The sequence below is a fragment of the Doryrhamphus excisus genome, chromosome 22, assembly GCF_030265055.1.
Source record: "Doryrhamphus excisus isolate RoL2022-K1 chromosome 22, RoL_Dexc_1.0, whole genome shotgun sequence".
NCBI classification, from domain to species: domain Eukaryota; kingdom Metazoa; phylum Chordata; class Actinopteri; order Syngnathiformes; family Syngnathidae; genus Doryrhamphus; species Doryrhamphus excisus.
The window spans coordinates 6820433-6840129 of NC_080487.1; the positions used below are offsets into that span (position 1 = coordinate 6820433).

General features: G+C 37.7%; 1 protein-coding gene across 2 annotated transcripts; it reads right to left on the bottom strand.

The window, feature by feature from the left end:
- Positions 1-901: 901 nt before the first annotated feature.
- On the bottom strand, positions 902-19518 carry LOC131109911 (cadherin-12-like). 2 transcript variants are annotated; one of them, XM_058062429.1, is made up of 13 exons: positions 19378-19518; positions 17351-17800; positions 15105-15229; positions 13158-13327; positions 11826-11945; positions 11083-11250; positions 10738-10925; positions 8959-9212; positions 8731-8867; positions 7264-7385; positions 5063-5177; positions 3562-3813; positions 902-2251 (listed from the first exon to the last, which is right to left on the bottom strand). In XM_058062429.1, exons 2-13 carry the CDS (start codon positions 17594-17596, stop codon positions 1650-1652), a joined length of 2499 nt encoding a protein of 832 aa, XP_057918412.1. In that variant the 5' UTR covers positions 17597-17800; positions 19378-19518; the 3' UTR covers positions 902-1649. The 2 variants fall into 2 exon arrangements, with proteins under 2 accessions (XP_057918412.1, XP_057918413.1); XM_058062430.1 differs by lacking the exons at positions 902-2251; positions 5063-5177 and having other exon boundaries at positions 3649-3813.
- Between the last annotated feature and the right edge of the window lie 179 nt (positions 19519-19697).

Here is a 19697-nt window from a genome sequence, read left to right on the forward strand (position 1 = left end):
ATATATACCGTATAAGCCAAAAATGCATAATTAGGTAGAAAAAAACATACATAAGTCGCACTGGAGTATAAGTCGCATAAGGCCAAAATGCATAATTAGGTCGAAAAAAACATACATAAGTCGCTCTGGAGTATGAGTTGCACAAGGCCAAAATGCATAATTAGGTAAAAAAAAAAAAAAAACTTACATAAGTCGCTCTGGAGTATAAGTCGCACAAGGCCAAAATGCATAATTAGGTCAAAAAAAAACATACATAAGTCGCGCCGGAGTATAAGTTGCACAAGGCCAAAATGCATAATTAGGTAGAAAAAAACATACATAAGTCGCTCCGGAGTGTAAGACGCAGAAGGCCAAAATGCATAATTAGGTCGAAAAAAACATACATAAGTCGCTCCGGAGTATAAGTTGCACAAAACCAAAAATGCACAATTAGGTAGAAAAAAACATACATACATAAGTCGCACTGGAGTATGAGTCGCAGAAGGCCAAAATGCATAATTAGGTCGAAAAAAACATACATAAGTCGCTCCGGAGTATAAGTCGCAGAAGGCCAAAATGCATAATTAGGTTAAAAAAAAATAACTTACATAAGTCGCTCTGGAGTATAAGTCGCACAAGGCCAAAATGCATAATTAGGTCGAAAAAAACATACAAAAGTCGCTCTGGAGTATAAGTTGGACAAAGCCAAAAATGCATAATTAGGGAGAAAAAAACATACATAAGTCGCACTGAAGTATAAGTCGCAGAAGGCCAAAATGCATAATTAGGTCGAAAAAAAACATACATAAGTCGCTCCGGAGTATAAGTCGCAGAAGGCCAAAATGCATAATTAGGTAAAAAAAAAAACGTACATAAGTCGCTCCGGAGTATAAGTCGCACAAGGCCAAAATGCATAATTAGGTAGAAAAAAACATACATAAGTCGCTCCGGAGTATAAGTCGCACAAGACCAAAAATGCATAATTAGGTAGAAAAAAAACATACATAAGTCGCACTGGAGTATAAGTCACATTTTTGCAGGTAATTTATTTTCCAAACTACTTGACCAAAACAGACATTACGTCCTCTTGGAAGGCAAGTTCTAACAATAAAAGGATAGAGAACAGGCTGAATAGGTGTAAGATATGCTAACACAATGGTTATTCAGCTACACAAAAAATAAACATGAACAGAAAAGGTGTCCAGTGTTTATGGAACACTGTTTTGTTTGTTTCCTGGTTTCCTGGTCACTAATAGCATTTATGGTACCAGTTCAGCTACGTTCAGCTATCCTACAAGTAATTCCATTTTCAAGTTATTTGGCCAACACTGTTTAACTCAGGGCGGCACGGTTAGCACGCAGACCTCACAGCTAGGAGGACCGGGGTTCGATTCCACCCTCGGCCATCTCTGTGTGGAGTTTGCATGTTCTCCCCGTGGGTTTTCCTCCCACATTCCAAAAACATGCTAGGTTAATTGGCCACACCAAATTGTCCATAGGTATGAATGTGAGTGTGAATGGTTGTTTGTCTATATGTGCCCTGTGATTGGCTGGCTACCAGTCCAGGGTGTACCCCGCCTCTCGCCCGAAGACAGCTGGGATAGGCTCCAGCACCCTCCGCGACCCTCGTGAGGAAAAAGCGGTAGAAAATGAATGAATGAATGTTTAACTCAGCTGTCTTCGGACACAGTCGGGGCCTTTCTCCCAAAGATGCCCACGAGTGATTCAAAAGGCTCGACCAAATCCCCAAGAGAACTCAAGTCCCCAAAATCATCAAAGGCCCAGAGCCTCTCTATTGAATTCAATGAATCAGCCAAAGAACCAACACCTTCAGAGGCTCCAGAGTCACATGACGATACCGCAGAACTTCCCAGACTCTCACCCAGTCGATGTCCGATTAAATCGTGGATTATTCCTGCACCACCTTGAGTCGCCCGGCAGCAGGGAACCAGAAGCTGGCTGTTAACCGGGGATATGAAACCGGCGGTTTGCCGATGAATATCGGGGGATCTGATATTGTCATAGCGATCGTTCAGATGCAGTAGAACGCCGTCACCGTAGCTATTTTTATCCTTTTTCATGATCAACTTGAGAGCGTTGACGTGTGCTGAGTGGGTGTTACGGAGTGTGCCCATGTCAAAGGCATCAGTATCTTCCTCACCGCCACCCTCATCATCATAATAAAAGACATTATCTCGGATATCTTCTTTCGATGTCCGGACAGGATCTTTGAGTTGGTGGCGACTTCGGGCTATGTAAAGTCCAGGGATCACTGTAGGGAAGAAGAAAACGAGTGGTTAGTGCGCAGACCTCACAGCTGGGAGACCCGAGTTCAATTCCACCCTCGGCCATCTCCGTGTGGAGTTTGCATGTTCTCCCCGTGCATGCGTGGGTTTTCTCCGGGTACTCCGGTTTCCTCCCACATTCCAAAAACATGCTAGGTTAATTGGCCACTCCAAATTGTCCATAGGTATGAATGTGAGTGTGAATGGTTGTTTGTCTATATGTGCCCTGTGATTGGCTGGCCACCAGTCCAGGGTGTACCCCGCCTCTCGCCCTAAGACGGCTGGGATAGGCTCCAGCACCCCCGCAACCCTTGTGAGAAAAAGTGGTAGAAAATGAATGAATTAATGCTTATTAGCCTGCTTTTGCCCTATTATATGAAATTTGCCAGATATTTTTTTGTAAAAAAAAATTTAAAAAAAATATTTTTTAAATCAATAAAAAATATCAAATTATTTGGAGGGGCTTAAGAACATTTTAGGAGGGATGAGGCCCCCCTAAAATAGGCCTAATTTAATTAATTAATTTAATTTAATTAACTCTCGCCTGAAGTCCCACCTGTACCCGATTATTCTCTTGGCCTACTTTCAATCATAACAATATTTTGACTTCATTGATATTTATATGTATTGATATTAATGTATTTTCCACAAACTATTTTTTTATTTTTATTATTCATTATTATTTTTTGCTATATTCTTGTAAATACTAGCTAGGCTAGTATTAGCTTGCTTATTGGCTCACTTATTAGCCTGCTTTTTCCCTATTATTTGAAATTTGTCAAAGATTTTTTTGCAAAAGAAAAAAAAATCTATAAAAACTTTTTTAAAAATCTATTAAAAAATCTATTAAAAATATTAAATTATTTAGGGGGCTTAAGAACATTTTAGAGGGGCTGAAGTCCCGCTAAAATAGGGCTAATGACGCCACTGAGTAATACCTAAATACGGAATATTTAGGTCATGTGATTATCCGAGGTTACTATGGCTTCCCGGAAATTGCAGGTAAACATTTATGAATGAATATAGTCATTCATCCAGGTCATTGAATCCATCACGGGCCGCACGGTGAACAAGTGGTTAGCATGATGGCCACACAGTCAGGAGATCGGGTTGACCTAGTTTGTCTCCGGGAACTCCGATTTCCTCCCACATTCCAAAAACATTAGGTTAAAAAAAACATTAGCACGTTAGGTTACTTATGGCGGCCGTGTCAGGAATCAATGAACTGCAATAACCAGGAACGACAATACAGTAAACATACATAAACAATACGAAATAGATACAAATATCATCCTACCTATCAGCAGAGATACACACAGTAGAAAAGCCATTAGAGCTCCAGCGCTCAGACCCACAGGCAGGATGATTGCCTCAGCAGGACACGCGGGCAACAAGCCTTCTGCCCCACAAGTGCACACTTTGATGGTGACGGTCGCTGTGCTACTCCGGACAGGATAACCGCTATCTTCAACCACCACGGGAAGGACATACGTGTCTTGCACTGCCCGCTGGAAACTGGAACGTCGCGTCACGATGCCGGCAGTGTTGTCTAAAAAAAAGTGTCAAAAAAAATCCCGAGTGGTCAGATGTCTGAACACATGTCTCCAGCCACACACGGAAATACAACTTTTATCTTGAACTAGCTCAGATGTAAGATACCTATATCTATAATTCGATAATATATATATCTATTTTCTATATTCTACATATATAATTAAAGTTCTAATTCAAGAAACAATACAAGCAGTTGATGTTTGCTAAATACAAGGATGAAGAGTCTTGAACCAGTCATGATGTGCTATATATATCACTATATTGACACTTACTATGGTACCCATTATGTCATTGGATGCTCATATCACCTCCTACTTTGGTACGTGACAAAAATTAAAAAAATAAATAAATAAATGAAAAATTAAAAAAAATTAATTAAAAAACATAAACATAAACTATATTAGGAAAGCAGGAAGTGAACAAATGTAACAGTTACTGATTGTAAAAGTACCAGATGGAGGGGTAGGATTTAATAAGCTTTGCTTCTTCCTACTCCTTTTGGACATGTGGAACTGTGAACTGATTATGGGATGCACTCAATTGTAATCTGATGCCTGTTCAAATGAAATAAAACCATTACCATTACCATTACCATTACCATTACCATTACCATTACCATTACCATTACCATTACTAGCACCCACAGTTTAGGTTTAGGTTGAGTTTAGGTTAAGGTTCAAGTGTCCCATTTCAGCATTTCAGTATGTGGAATCAAACTATGGAATGGATTGAGTAAGGACCTCAAACTAATTAAAATTAAAATTAAAATTAAAATTAAAATTAAAATTAAAATTAAAATTAAAATTAAAATTAAAATTAAAATTAAAATTAAAATTAAAATTAAAATTAAAATTAAAATTAAAATTAAAATTAAAATTAAAATTAAAATTAAAATTAAAATTAAAAACTATATTAGGAAAGCAGGAAGTGAACAAATGTAACAGTTACTGATTGTAAAAGTACCAGATGGAGGGGTAGGATTTAATAAGCTTTGCTTCTTCCTACTCCTTTTGGACATGTGGAACTGTGAACTGATTATGGGATGCACTCAACTGTAATCTGATGCATGTTCAAATGAAATAAAACCATTACCATTACCATTACCATTACCATTACTATTAACATTACCATTACCATTACCAAAGTCACCCGTTCACTTTACTGCATCATCCCGGCAGTTACACATTGTCTTCCTGCCTTCCTGAAAGAACAATTAGAAATGATATATCCATCCAATTCCCTACTTCCATAATCTCGAACAGTGAAGTTTCTCTTGCGAAGTTCTTTGGGGATCTTGAAGAAAAACCTCTGGTTGACAGGTGGAAGATCCTTGTCCACAGCACTGAGAATTTGAATCACCTGTAAAGCAGAGATTTAGAGCTGACATAGTCTGTCTTTGCATTTGCGATCATCTTGGGTATGAATGTCATATTCATTTTGGGTCCTTACTAATGTATCTAAAGGTGGGATGGAATTAGAATTGGTTGAACTTTGATAAATTGCAGTATATGCGGTATTCAGGCTCAGTTATGTACATACTAATATTTACTTTGATGTCCCTTTCCGAGTTTTACTTGGCTTTTGAAGCCATCTGCAAACTTCTGAGTGCTGTTTGGCAAACTCTTCTTAGCAGAAGTGTTCATTTAAAATAGCTGGTTTTCTGGCACAGACCCAGCTTTTAAGCAATTGGGTTAAGCTCCTGCCTTGGGGGGGGGTATTATCAAAGCTTAATGTTAACATGCTTTATTGATCCCAGAACCAGTTCGCAGAACCCACTCGTGGCCACTTTTTAGCCAACAGGTTTTTGATTTGGAAATAGAGTTCCTTCTTCAAAAAGCCTCCTTTTGACTATTCCACTATATAACACACTGAGAACACATTCTCAACTACAACCGGTTTTCGATAGCCATCCCTACTCCTTTATAGTCATTTTCCTTATGACTGAATATACTGTATTTTCTGGACTATAAGTCACACTTTTTTTCATAGGTTGGCTGTTCCTGCGACTTATACTCCAGAGCGACTTACAACTGAAAAAAGTGTTTATGTTCCATAAACACTGGACACCTTTTCTGTTCATGTTTATTTTTTGTGTAGCTGAATAACCATTGTGTTAGCATATCTTACACCTATTCAGCCTGTTCTCTATTCTTTTATTGTTAGAACTTGCCTTCCAAGAGGACGTAATGTCTGTTTTGGTCAAGTAGTTTGGAAAATAAATTACCCACAAAAAATGTGACTTCTACTCCAGTGCGACTTATGTATGTTTTTTTCGACCTAATTATGCATTTTTGGCCTTGTGCGACTTATACTCGGGAGCAACTTATATATGTTTTTTTCGACCTAATTATGCATTTTTGGCCTTCTGCGACTTATACTCCGGAGCGACTTATGTATGTTTTTTTCGACCTAATTATGCATTTTTGGCCTTCTGCGACTTACACTCCGGAGCGACTTACGTATGTTTTTTTTACCTAATTATGCATTTTGGCCTTCTGCGACTTATACTCCAGAGCGACTTATGTATGTTTTTTTCTACCTAATTGTGCATTTTTGGCCTTGTGCGACTTATACTCCGGAGTGACTTATGTATGTTTTTTTCGACCTAATTATGCATTTTGGCCTTGTGCAACTTATACTCCGGAGCGACTTATGTATGTTTTTTTCGACCTAATTATGCATTTTGGCCTTCTGCGACTTATACTCCAGTGAAACTTATGTATGTTTTTTTCTACCTAATTATGCATTTTTGGCCTTGTGCGACTTATACTCCGGAGCGACTTATGTATGTTTTTTTCTACCTAATTATGCATTTTTGGCCTTGCGGGACTTATAGTCCAGAGCGACTAATGTATGTTTTTTTCGACCTAATTATGCATTTTCGGCCTTGTGCGACTTATACTCCAGTGCAACTTATGTATGTTTTTTTCTACCTAATTATGCATTTTTGGCCTTGTGCGACTTATACTCCGGAGCGACTTATGTATGTTTTTTTCTACCTAATTATGCATTTTATACTCCAGTACAACTTATGTGTGTGTTTTTCTACCTAATTATGCATTTATGGCCTTGTGTGACTTATAGTCCAGAAAATACGGTAATTAGGTAGAAAAAAACATACATAAGTCGCACTGGAGTATAAGTGGCATTTTTTGCGGGTAATTTATTTTCCAAACTACTTGACCAAAACAGACATTACGTCCTCTTGGAAGGCAAGTTCTAACAATAAAAGAATAGAGAACAGGCTGAATAGGTGTAAGATATGCTAACACAATGGTTATTCAGCTACACAAAAAATAAACATGAACAGAAAAGGTGTCCAGTGTTTATGGAACATAAACACTTTTTTCATTTATAAGTCGCTCTGGAGTATAAGTCGCAGGAACAGCCAACCTATGAAAAAAAGTGTGACTTATAGCCCGGAAAATACGGTATTTGTATTTACCTGTCCAACATGAGAAATTTCGCATACGAAGGTATCCGATGGAAATGCCAGTTCCGGATCAAACTCGTTCACATCCAGGACGTTGACTGTCACTAGCACTTTGGTGGACAGCACAGGATTTACTGAAATTGTCAACAAGAAGCCATGAATATACACAAAATGGTGTTAAATTGGGTAACCCCTGAAACCCCAAACAAATTCAGCATCATTCATTGGTGTTTATTGGGTGTATATTTATATAGCACATATTTTGGTAGTATTTAAATATAAATGACTACCCCTTGGCTTGGATTTTGGGTTTCAAAGCCTTTGAAGTGTCATGTTGTATTTTGTGTAGTTTATTTTTGTTATTGCTGGTACTTCCTGTTGTGTGCTTTTATTTATTTCACGGTATTTCCTGTTTAGTCATAGCAACTGTCTGTTATTTGCAATTGGGAGAGCTTTACTGTATCGTTCCTTGGGTATCCTCATACTGGGAGACCTTTACCACAATTTACCATTGTAGGGATCCTTGAACGTTCAATCAGAGCAGGTATGACCTTTCTACTTTTTCACTGCTATCTGAGATAGAGGGGTGGGCATTATACACTCCATTTGACTACGCACGGTTGTCCAAATATTTCAGTTAGGGTTGGATTGAAGTACTTACTGCAGGGGTCTCAAACACGCGGCCCGCGGGCCAAATGTGGCCCGCAGGACACTAGTTTGAGGCCCCCGCCTTGATGTGAAAGTTTAATGTTAGTGCGGCCCGCGCAAGTTTGATATGGATGCTGTATGGTATCATGTACCCAGAAAAAATTATTACGTTTGATTAATGTTCATGTTAAAGGTTAAATAACTGTTAACAGTTATCCTCCCTATCCGTGTGGAAGTGGTAAGGTTTTGGCTATTTAAGTTTAAAGGAAATAACTTGAAGGCTACCGTTTAGGTCGCTAGCTCTCTAGTTTGCGAGTTAGCATGTGTCTCAAGACCCTGCAGTTGCGCAATATGTTGTAAATAAAAAGAGTATAAATGTGACTATAGTCGTGTTTTGTCATGTCTACAGGGCTCTAATAATGCTTTGTTCATTTTAATCTGAAAAAAATAATTTGTCTACGCACCAACTATATGTGATTTCTTAAGTTTTTATTATTTGCCATTTTATTATTATTATTATTATTATTATTATTATTATTATTATATTTATTTATTACTGATTGATTGATTTTCTTTATTCTTGATTTGTTTATTTATTTTTCATCTTATTTTGTGCAGAAAAAAAAAATAAGATATTTGAGAACAGTGGAATGTTTTATCAGAGCTTTTATTGTAGAAAATCGGAACCAAAGCACTGAAAAAGTTTGTATATTTTTCTGTTTTTAATAAATATGTTTTGTTTTTTTTTTTAAAACCTGATGCGGCCCAGCCTTGCCCAGACCCTAGCTCCAGTGGCCCCCAGGTAAATTGAGTTTGAGACCCCTGACTTACTGACTTTGAATGCAACCACAGTTATGTTGTGATGAAATACTTCCTCTCTGTCCAAGTATTCATTTGTGGAAACAGAGCCATCGATGGCATCGACGTCAAAACAGCTGTCTTCGTTTTTTTGCCATTCCAGCGAATACCTGTCGAAATTCGACCACATGACATGGAACACGTTTAGGCGTCATGGGAACAAATAGACTCCTGCTATTACTACCTTTTTCAAAGTTTTACCTGACTGCACTGCTACTGGCATCAAGGTCTTGTGCTGTAACGGAACCTATAACGGTTCCTACGGGGGTGTCTTCATATGCTTCCAGAGAGTAGGATGCTTTGCTGAAGACAGGAGGCTCTTCGACATCCATGACAGTTACCTTGACAGTGGCTAAATCCAAAAAAGGACCCAAGTTGAGGAAACGGGGATCCATCTGTGCATTGGATGCTTCCACTTTGAAAGTGTAGGACTTTTTTGTTTCGTAGTCCAGAGGCTGGAAATAGAACAAAAAGCATGATGAGACACACTATTCAGGGTGGAAATGGGAAAAACGGTTCTTGGTGAGGACGTGTGTGTATGGTTGGCTGGGCTGTGTCGTTCCGAAGCTTTCAGTCAACAGAAATCAGATCCCACCACAAAAAGATACACTTTATGGGATTATTTATGTTTATGGTGGTTAATTAGTTCCAGGCCTGACTGTCATCAGCAAATTTTCATATAGGAGGATTCTTCAATTATACAGTAAATGGATTATTTTTATAGTTAACAGCATAAGGGTAATGAATTTGCTTAGTAACTTTATTATAACCAAACCCCGATATAGTCTCTTGCAATAAGATGGTTCAATTATCACTTCCTCACTCAATAATCAATCACTTCAATAATTCATTCATTCATTCATTTGTTGCTATTGTTTCGTTGTTGCATATTATTAGTTTATCACCTTGTACTTCGGTATGGGACAAAAATTAAAAAAATAAAAAATTTAAAAATTTAAAAATTTAAAAATTTAAAAATTTAAAAATTTAAAAATTTAAAAATTTAAAAATTTAAAAATTTAAAAATTTAAAAATTTAAAAATTTAAAAATTTAAAAATTTAAAAATTAATGGAACTGTGAACTCATTATGTGATGCACTGAATTGTAATCTGGTGCATGTTCAAATGAAATAATACTATTACCAAACCATAAATTAAAATTAAAATTAAAACATTTGTTCACCTCCTGCTTTCCATAATACAGTTTAAGTTTTTTTTTTTTATAATGCACCTTGTACCTTGTAAGTACAAGGTGATATGACCATCCAATGATATAATGTGTACCATAGTAAGTGTCAATATAGTGATATATATAGCACATCATGACTGGTTCAAGACTCTTCATCCTTGTATTTAGCAAACATCAACTGCTTGTATTGTTTCTTGAATTGGCTCATCGTTGTGCATTGTTTGAGGTCCTTACTCAATCCATTCCATAGTTTGATTCCACATACTGAAATGCTATGGCTTTTTAACGTAGTCCTAGCATAGAAGTGTTTCAAATGTACTTCTTCCCTGAGATCATATTTCTCCTCTCTTGTAGAGAAGTATTGGATGACATTTTTAGCTAATTGGTTATTTTTAGCCTTATGCATTATTTTAGCTGTTTGAAGATGAACTATATCAGCAAGTTGAAGTATTTGTGATTTTAGAAATAAGGAGTTAGTATGTTCTCTGTAGGCGGCATTATGAATTATCCTTACTTACCTTTTTTGCAGTAAATTTAGCGAGTGAAGATTGCTTTTATAGTTATTAGCCCATATTTCCACACAATAAGTAAGATATGGTAGAACCAGAGAGCGATAAAGAGTGTGGAGGGATTTCTGATTGAGAACAAATTTTGCTTTGTTCAATATTGAAATATTTCTGGCCACCTTATGTTGTATATTTGTAATATGAGGTTTTTCATTGATTGAATTTTAACAGCTTGTTTCTCACTATAGATAATAATAGAAAACTAATGAAACAAACACGAAGTACCTTTTTCAAGACAACAACTCCTTCTTTACTTTGGCTATTCGAGATGATTTCAAACATGTTGCTCTCATCCCCTGGTACAATGCAGTAGTCCACTTCTGCATTTCTGTCCGTGTCTAAATCGTGGGCTAGAATCCGACCCACCACCGAATCCACCAATGCTGTCTCGGGTACCCGCAAATGAAAAATACCTAGTAGAGTCACAGATACATAACAAATAGATATGGTACAATATAAACTGTACACGCATTTTACAATCAAATTACAGTACTTTTGATTATTGATTTTCCAAAAAGCTAAGCAAGATCAAATCAGACAGAATGGAGATTGATTGAAGATTTGACTCACTCTTGACAAAACGAGGTGGATTGTCATTGACATCGCTGAGGGTGATATTGATAGTCACAGTGGATGCAAGTCCCCCCAGTTGCCCACCCATGTCTTTGGCTTGGATTATAATCTGATATTCGTCCTTCACTTCACGGTCCATGTTGGCTGAAGCTGTTCTGATGACTCCTAAAATGGCGAGGATTACAAATACATGTTAAGGTTTTATTTTATTTACTGCATAAACGTGCATTTTCAATGCCACGCCTTGCTAAGCAGTAATAGTTTGTAATGTTTACCCCACTTCTTGTCAAAATAAAGTTGCCTGAGATGAGCATACGCATTTCATAATGCATAATTTGTAGTAATTTGTAGTGATTTACTAAGCAATATACTAAGTTATATGTGAAGTATTTCCATAATGCCTCATATTAACTCACTAGCAAGATCTCAGTGTATAGACTGGTCATATATCTCATCTCGTTTCATATTATCTACATACTGTATTGTATATAACTCTGATTTTGTTAATACTTGGGTTGTTCATATTGTTTATTTTTCTATATTGTGTATTTTGTACTGCTTAACTGATTCTGTACTCTTGCTGCTGCGCAATGCAAATTTCCCCACTGAGGGACGAATAAAGGCATATCTTATCTTATCTTATCTTATCTAATTTGTAGTAATTTTCTACTAATAATTCCAATTTCCATCATGTTGTCAAACTTTTGACCATAACCATAAATGCCAGCAAATGTCCTCACCTGACTTGGAGTCCACAGAAAAGTCTTCCTGACCGTAAAGGATGCTGTAGACAATCTGTGCACTGTTACCGTATGTGGCGTCATCTGCATCTGTGGCGGTCACCTGTGTCACAAACGTTCCTGGGAAAACAAGATGTCAAAAATATCAGGAGAATATTTACCGAAAACTCAAAATCTTGTTTGGTTCATTTGATATTTTTAAATAACTAATTAAACAAAATACTGATGTTACTGTAATGACCCTTAGGGGTGTTATGTGTTGGGATTTTTTGTGTATTGCTATGAAAAGATGCGTTCTGGGGTTGGGGGAGGAAATGGGGCAACATACAGGAAGTGACGGAGGAGACCCCATGTTGGAGTTGGCTGAACAGTTGAGTTTGGCGTGGGTTACGGGCGTGACGTCAATAAAAAAAAGAGGCTGTTGTTTTGCCTGTTTGCCTGGTGTTACATTACTTTACAGTACATTAGCTTAACACTGCATGAAGTTAGCCATGACATGTTTGACATGATAGAGTGAAAAATAGTTGTCCTCCCATCCTGTATGGAAGTCCTAAGTTTTTGGATTCTTACGTTTAGAGCAAGGGTCTCAAACTCAATTTACTTGGGGGCCACTGGAGCTAGGGTCTGGGTGAGACTGGTTTTCCAAAAAAAAAAAATTATTAAAAAAAAATTTATTAAAAACAGAAAAATGAATAAACTTTGCTTTGTTTTCGATTTTCTACAAGAAAAGCTCTGATAAAACATTCCACTGTTCTCAAATATCTTACTTTGTTACTTTTTTCTACACAAAATAAGGTGAAAAATAAATAAACAAATGAAGAATAAAGAAAATCAATCAATCAGTAATAAATAAATATAATAATAATACGAATAAAACGGCAAAACGGATAGGGTGGATAACTATTAACAGTTATTTAACCTTTAACATGAACATTAATCAAATGTAATAATTTTTTCTGGGTACATGATACCATACAGCATCCATATCAAACTTGCGCGGGCCGCACAAACATTAAACTTATATATCAAGGCGGACCCCTGGTTTAGAGGAATAAATTTAATGCTAATCCCTGCAAAAGTTGTACAATGTGATGTAAACAATGAATAACAGGGGTGTAAAGGTGTGTTATTTCATGTCTACAGGTCTCTAATAATGTTAAAAAAAACATCTAGAAAATTCTAAACATGTTTTCTATGCTCTAATTTGGAAGATATTCCATTTGTTAACATTGTTCCCCACAGTCTGGAAGTAATTCAAGCACTTCATCTCCGTTTTGTAGTTGTGTTACAACATTCTTAAATAGCCAAATATTTAAAATCGAATGACAATACCTTTTGGCGACATCTCAGGAACAATGGCACAGTGTGGGCCATCTGAAAATCGAGGTTCATTGTCATTGATGTCCTGAACCTTGACCACAAATTCTGACTCGGGTTCCAACGGGAGACCAGTACCGACATCTACGGCTTGGGCTCTGAGTAGATAGTAGGACTTTTCTTCTCTGCAACACATTGAAAACAGTCAAAGTAAATTGCCTGTTAAAGTATTTCGATTTTTCTGTGGAGTTTATTACAGCTAACAACAGCCAGCCGTCAATTGCATAACTGTCAACTAATCATGCAGACCTATAATCAGTTTTCAACATCGAACATTTGTCAGGACCCCTACAGATCCTGATATTACAGATATTACGGATGTAATACTCGTAATACTTCCTGTCCTGTGTTGTTGTCTTTTGTTTTGCAGCTAATTTGTTTTCCGTCTATTTAGCCTGCTGCTGTGTTTAATGTAATTGTCTGTTCTTTTTGTACTTCTACTCACGACGCAGGAATAGATTGTGCCACGTGAGGTAGTCCAGGTAGTTGACGCTCATTGTGGCCTCTGATGCACAGTCTGGTGGGCCCTGCGTATTTAAAGGTAATAAAATGTGTTCAATTGATTGGTTAAGATTACTCCAGGTTGTGGTCAACGCTCTCGCACCTTCTTGGGAGGAATGTAAGTGTTGGTGCGCCGCGCTGCGCTGCACTGCAGCATCACAAAAATTGCAAAGTGCGCTTGGTTTTTTTTTTGCTTGTAATACTCGTAATACTTCCTGTCCTGTGTTGTTGTCATCTGTTTTGCAGCTAATTTGTTTTCCGTCTATTTAGCCTGCTGCTATGTTTAATGTAATTGTTTCTTCTTTTTGTACTCCTACTCATGACATGGGAATAGATTGTGCCACGCAAGGTAGTTGACGCTCATTGTGGCCTCTGATGCGCAGTCCGGTGGGCCCTGCGTATCTAAAGGCAATGAAAGGCATTCAATTGATTGGTTAAGATTACCCTCAGTTGTGGTCAACCCTCTCACACCTTCTTGGGAGGAATCTAGGTGTCGGTGCGCCGCGCTGCGCTGCACTGCAGCATCAGAAAAATTGCAAAGTGCGCTTGTTTTTTTTTGCTTGTAATACTCGTAATACTTCCTGTCCTGTGTTGTTGTCTTCTGTTTTGCAGCTAATTTTCCATCTATTTTCCGTTTTCCGTCTATTTAGCCTGCTGCTGTGTTTAATGTAATTGTCTCTTCTTTTTGTACTCCTACTCATGACACAGGAATAGATTGTGCCCCGTGAGGTAGTCCAGGTAGTTGACACTCATTGTGGCCTCTGATGCGCAGTCCGGTGGGCCCTGCGTATTTAAAGGCAATGAAAGGCATTCCATTGATTGGTTAAGATTACTCTCAGTTGTGGTCAACCCTCTCGCACCTTCTTGTGAGGAATGTAAGTGTTGGTGCGCCACGCTGCGCTGTGCTGCGGCATCACGAAAATTGCAAAGTGCACTTTTTTTTTCTTGTCATACTTGTAATTCTTCCTGTGTTGTTGTCTTCTGTTCTTGCAGTTAATTTGTTTTCCGTCTATTTAGCCTGCTGCTGTGGTTAATGTAATTGTCTCTTCTTTTTGTACTCCTACTCATGACACAGGAATAGATTGTGCCCCGTGAGGTAGTCCAGGTAGTTGACGCTCATTGTGGCCTCTGATGCGCAGTCCGGTGGGCCCTGCGTATTTAAAGGTAATGAAACGCGTTGCACTGCGGCAGTCACAAAAAATGCAAAGTGCACTAGCCACACCCCGTTTGCCTATGAAAACAGAGTCCCATGTTTATTGACAAGTATCTCCTTTCGCTGCTAGAATGAAGTGAATCTGAACTGAATCATTTGTGTTTCTTTCCAAAAGGTAACAGAAGCCATAACTCTGTTAGACTATCAAACCTACTTTAGATACTCCGTACAGTATTGTTATTGCTCACCTGTCAAGCTTCATCAGAGCATGTATATCTCCTGTCGTTTGATCGATGGTGAAGACGGACCCAACTCCTTCTCCTGAAAGCGTGTACTTAACTGCATGGTCACCATGGTCCATATCTGTGTGGAGCTGAAGAGCAAACATGCTTATCCTCCCTAGGGTGGCAGGGGTATGCTGGAGCCTATCCCAGCTGACTTTGCGTGAGAGGCGGGGTACACCCTGGACTGGTCGTCAGCCAATCGTCGGACATATACAGACAAAGAACCATTCACATTTACTGCCAAGATTGATCATATCACATACCTACTATTAGTAATAGTAATACATGTATATATGCTAAGATACATGTGTATACTGTATATTTACTGAAAGAACTGCATCTCAGCCTTGTGATATAGGTGGGGAAAGCCTAGGAGTACAAACTTCCGTCTTTGCTACTTTGTCCTACTTTGCACTTTGTTAATATTCCAAATATTTCCACTGGTATTATCTCCCATTTTTGTACATTTTCTTTTTGTAATTATTATTGTTGTTATTATTATTAATAAGAATAATATTTAATATTATAAAAAAATAAAACAACAATAATAATAATATTTATATTATTATTATTATTGTTTGCAAAGTGCACTTTTTTTGCTTGTAATACTCGTAATACTTCCTGTGTTGTTGTCTTCTGTTTTTTGCAGTTAATTTGTTTTCTGTCTATTTAGCTTGCTGCTGTGTTTAATGTAATTGTCTTTAATGTAATTATGTAATAATAATTATTATTATTATTGTTGTTGTTGTATGTTATTATGATTATGATTATATTATTTTAATCCCATCATGTTATTATGATTATTATGTTATTTTTCCTTAGTGTAATGTTATTTTTCCATATATTATATATTATATATAATATATATATATATATACATATATTATGACTTTATTGATGTAACACTTTAACGTAATTTTCCGAAAATGCAACTTTATTTAGTTTAGTTTGGTTCTCTTATTGTTAATTTAATTTTTTTATTTAATATTTCACAATTATGCTACTACAATTAGCAATTACGTTATTTTTTATGCAATATCACAATGTTTTTTTCTCATTAGATGACTTTTTCCTCTTAATTTTTGGACGCCATCTTGTAATTGACTGCTGTTTTTTTCTATTTTTGCAGAGATTTTTGGAGTTTTCTTGTTTATTAATTTGTTTATATTATATTTTTAAACCCGGGCCCGCACTTTGGACACCCCACAATCACACAGACATCTGTTGGGTGGGTTGGGCTTTAGGAGACAATGGATAATCATGAATAAGCACATTAACACTAAAACCTCCAACCTGAAGTGCATTAGGTCATTTAATTTCCTTCTTCTCTACACACACACATTCCGTCTTTGGGGATAATCACGCTGTGACTCAGTTGTCTGCACCAACACCAGATTAATCAAGGGATCATGCCAGTATTTCCTCTACCATGAGATGAAGGGGGTAGGGCTCGTCCTCCTAACGCGTAACCTAACCTTCTCCACAAGAACGTACAACTTCTGCTACTGCTATGGAGGGATAGCATACGTTGAAGGTCTTAGTTCATTTTTCCTTTTTCTAACCTCAATTTGTTATGTATAGAAACGATCAAGAAGAAGTCGTGTCCACAAAAACACAAGCCTACAAGAAAATGGCACCAATGCAAGAAAACACTGTGGAACCTTGGTTAGCGTCGTCTGTTCCAGAAGGTCAGACTCTAACCAAATCATGAAAAATGTCAATCCAAAAAACAATTATAGTTTTACATTCATTCATTTTCTACCGCTTTTTCCTCACGAGGGTCACGGGGGGTATGCTGGAGCCTATCCCAGCTGTCTCGGGGCGAGAGGCGGGGTACACCCTGGACTGGTGGCCAGCCAATCACAGGGCACATATAGACAAACAACCATTCACACTCACACCCACGGACAATTTGGAGTCACCAATCAACCTAGCATGTTTTTGGAATGTGGGAGGAAACCGGAGTACCCGGAGAAAACCCACACATGCACGGGGAGAACATGCAAACTCCACACAGAGATGGCCGAGGGTGGAATTGAACCCTGGTCTCCTAGCTGTGAGGTCTGCGCGCTAACCACTAGACCGCCGTGCCACCTTATAATTTTACATGTATTTAAAATGTGAGGCAAATTGTTGCCGTATATTTTGGATGTAAACCAAAAAAAAAAACACTAACTGAGGTTCCACTGTGTGAAAGTAAGGATTCATACCTTTCCGACATACTGTGGTACAGAGCCCATGTATTCTTCTAGAACAAAGAACTGGTTCCACACCCATCCTCTCTTAATTCGCTGAAACCGTGGCGTTCCGTGTCTGATCCTTGTCCTGCCCTGGAGGTACGTCACCCCACTTTTAGTCTTGAAATGGAGCTGAGGCCCAAGAGGATTTGGGTAACTAAAGTCCAGTAGGAAACTGGAGCATAGCAGAAATATGGCGGCATATTCCCATGTGATCATGAGGGAGAAGTTGGAATGTAGTCAGATGTTCAGATGGTTAATATGAATATGCATCCAAACGTCTTCATGAGAAGGTTTTATCTTGTCCAAGTCCTTCTCCAAGTGTCCATGTGATTGATACGCATTTGTTGGTGATTTAATAGGTATCTTGTTGGCTTCCTTGCACAGGTACCTTCCTGGTCTTCTTGCTAGTTCTTGGATACCCTGAGAGAAAAGACATAAATTGCAATATAGTTATATGAATTAAATGCTGATTTTGGCAGTTTTTATGAATTAACCTTTTAAACCCTGTAAAAAAAAAAAAAAGACACAGCAATTCTTGGTTTATCGTGGTTAATAGCTTCCAGATCCGACGGTGATAAGTGAATTTCCACTAAATAGGATTCCATATTTATAAAAGGAATACTTTTGGAATTGGAGCATAAAAAAACCTTTTTACGACCTTCTAAATATGCTTTTTAATTATTAGAGTCCTCCAGGGATGAATTAACACCCCGATAGTCAATATATGTAGTAATATACCCAATATACCCACTATACCAGGGGTCTCAAACACGCGGCCCACGGTCCAGATTTGGCCCGCAGGACACTAGTTTGAGGCCCCCAGCCTTGATATGAAAGTTTAATGTTAGTGCGGCCCGCGCAAGTTTGATATGGATGCTGTATGGTATCATGTACCCAGAAAAAATTATTACGTTTGATTAATATTCATGTTAAAGGTTAAATAACTGTTAATAGTTATCCTCCCTATCCGTGTGGAAGTGGTAAGTTTTTGGCTATTTAAGTTTAAAGGAAAATAACTTGAAGACTACCGTTTAGGTCGCTAGTTCTCTAGTTTGCGAGTTAGCATGTGTCTCAAGACCCCGCAGTTGCGCAATATGTTGTAAATAAAAATAGTATAAATGTGACTATAGTCGTGTTTTGTCATGTCTACAGGGCTCTAATAATGCTTTGTTCATTTTAATCTGAAAAAAATAATTTGTCTACCCACCAACTATATGTGGTTTCTTAAGTTTTTATTATTTGCCGTTTTATTATTATTATAATATTTATTTATTTATTAGTGATTGATTGATTTTCTTTATTCTTGATTTGTTTATTTATTTTTCATCTTATTTTGTGTAGAAAAATAAAAAGTAAGATATTTGAGAACAGTGGAATGTTTTATCAGAGCTTTTCTTGTAGAAAATCGGAACCAAAGCAAAGTTTATTCATTTTTCTGTTTTTAATAAATGCGTTTTTTGGTTGTTTTTTTTTTTTGGAAAACCTGATGCGGCCCAGTCTCACCCAGACCCTAGCTCCAGTGGCCCCCAGGTAAATTGAGTTTGAGACCCCTGCACTATACCCAATATAGTAAATATCATTAAGAAATCTAAGACATTTAAGATATGACAAATAAAACTGGTGTTCATGTTTATTAAACAACATTCATACCTATGGACAATTTTGGAGTCACCAATTAACCTAGCATGTTTTTGGAATGTGAGAGGAATACCCGGAGAAAACCCACGAATGCACAGGGAGAACATGCAAACTCCACACAAGAGATAGCCAAGGGTGGAATCGAACTTGGGCTGTGTGGCCTGCGTGCTAACCCCTCGTCCACCGTGCAGCCCACCCATGTTATTATTGTGATTATTATGTTGCTATTATTGTGCCTGTTGTGTGAGAATGCTCTTTAAGTAGTCGTTAATATTCTATGATGTGTTTCATGTTATATAATTATCTTTTTGGTCATTCCATGGAGTATTTGTAGATGTCTGTGAAAGATGGGCAATTACCTGAGAGAAGCTTGGCTGTGTCCCGTGTGACTGCTGCACAGTACTTTAGCTCCAAATACTTCCTATACTCGTGTATTCCTTTCTGTGAATATTCCCCGTGTTAAACTAACGTGGACATTCCGTTCCCCTTGCCTGCCTGATCCTTCCTCTCTCCTCGTATTCCCTCAGCGAGCTCACCTTCTGTCTCTCTCTTCTCTTTCTCTCCCTCTCCACCATATATATCACTTTGATCCTCTCTTCTCCCTCCCCCAGCTTCTGTCACGGTCATCCGCTCCACTCATCCTGCATTCACATACTATCCTTTCGCTTCTTAAATGTCA

Bases quoted from the DNA above. Each gene is read 5' to 3' on its own strand.
- LOC131109911 (XM_058062429.1), bottom strand. From the start codon at position 17,596: ATGATCACATGGGAATATGCCGCCATATTTCTGCTATGCTCCAGTTTC. The intron at 8,868-8,958 runs GTAAAACTTTGA...GAATTTCGACAG, and splicing joins GCCAGTAGCAGTGCAGTCAG to GTATTCGCTGGAATGGCAAA. The intron at 7,386-8,730 runs GTAAGTCAGGGG...TGACAATTTCAG, and splicing joins TGTGGTTGCATTCAAAGTCA to TAAATCCTGTGCTGTCCACC.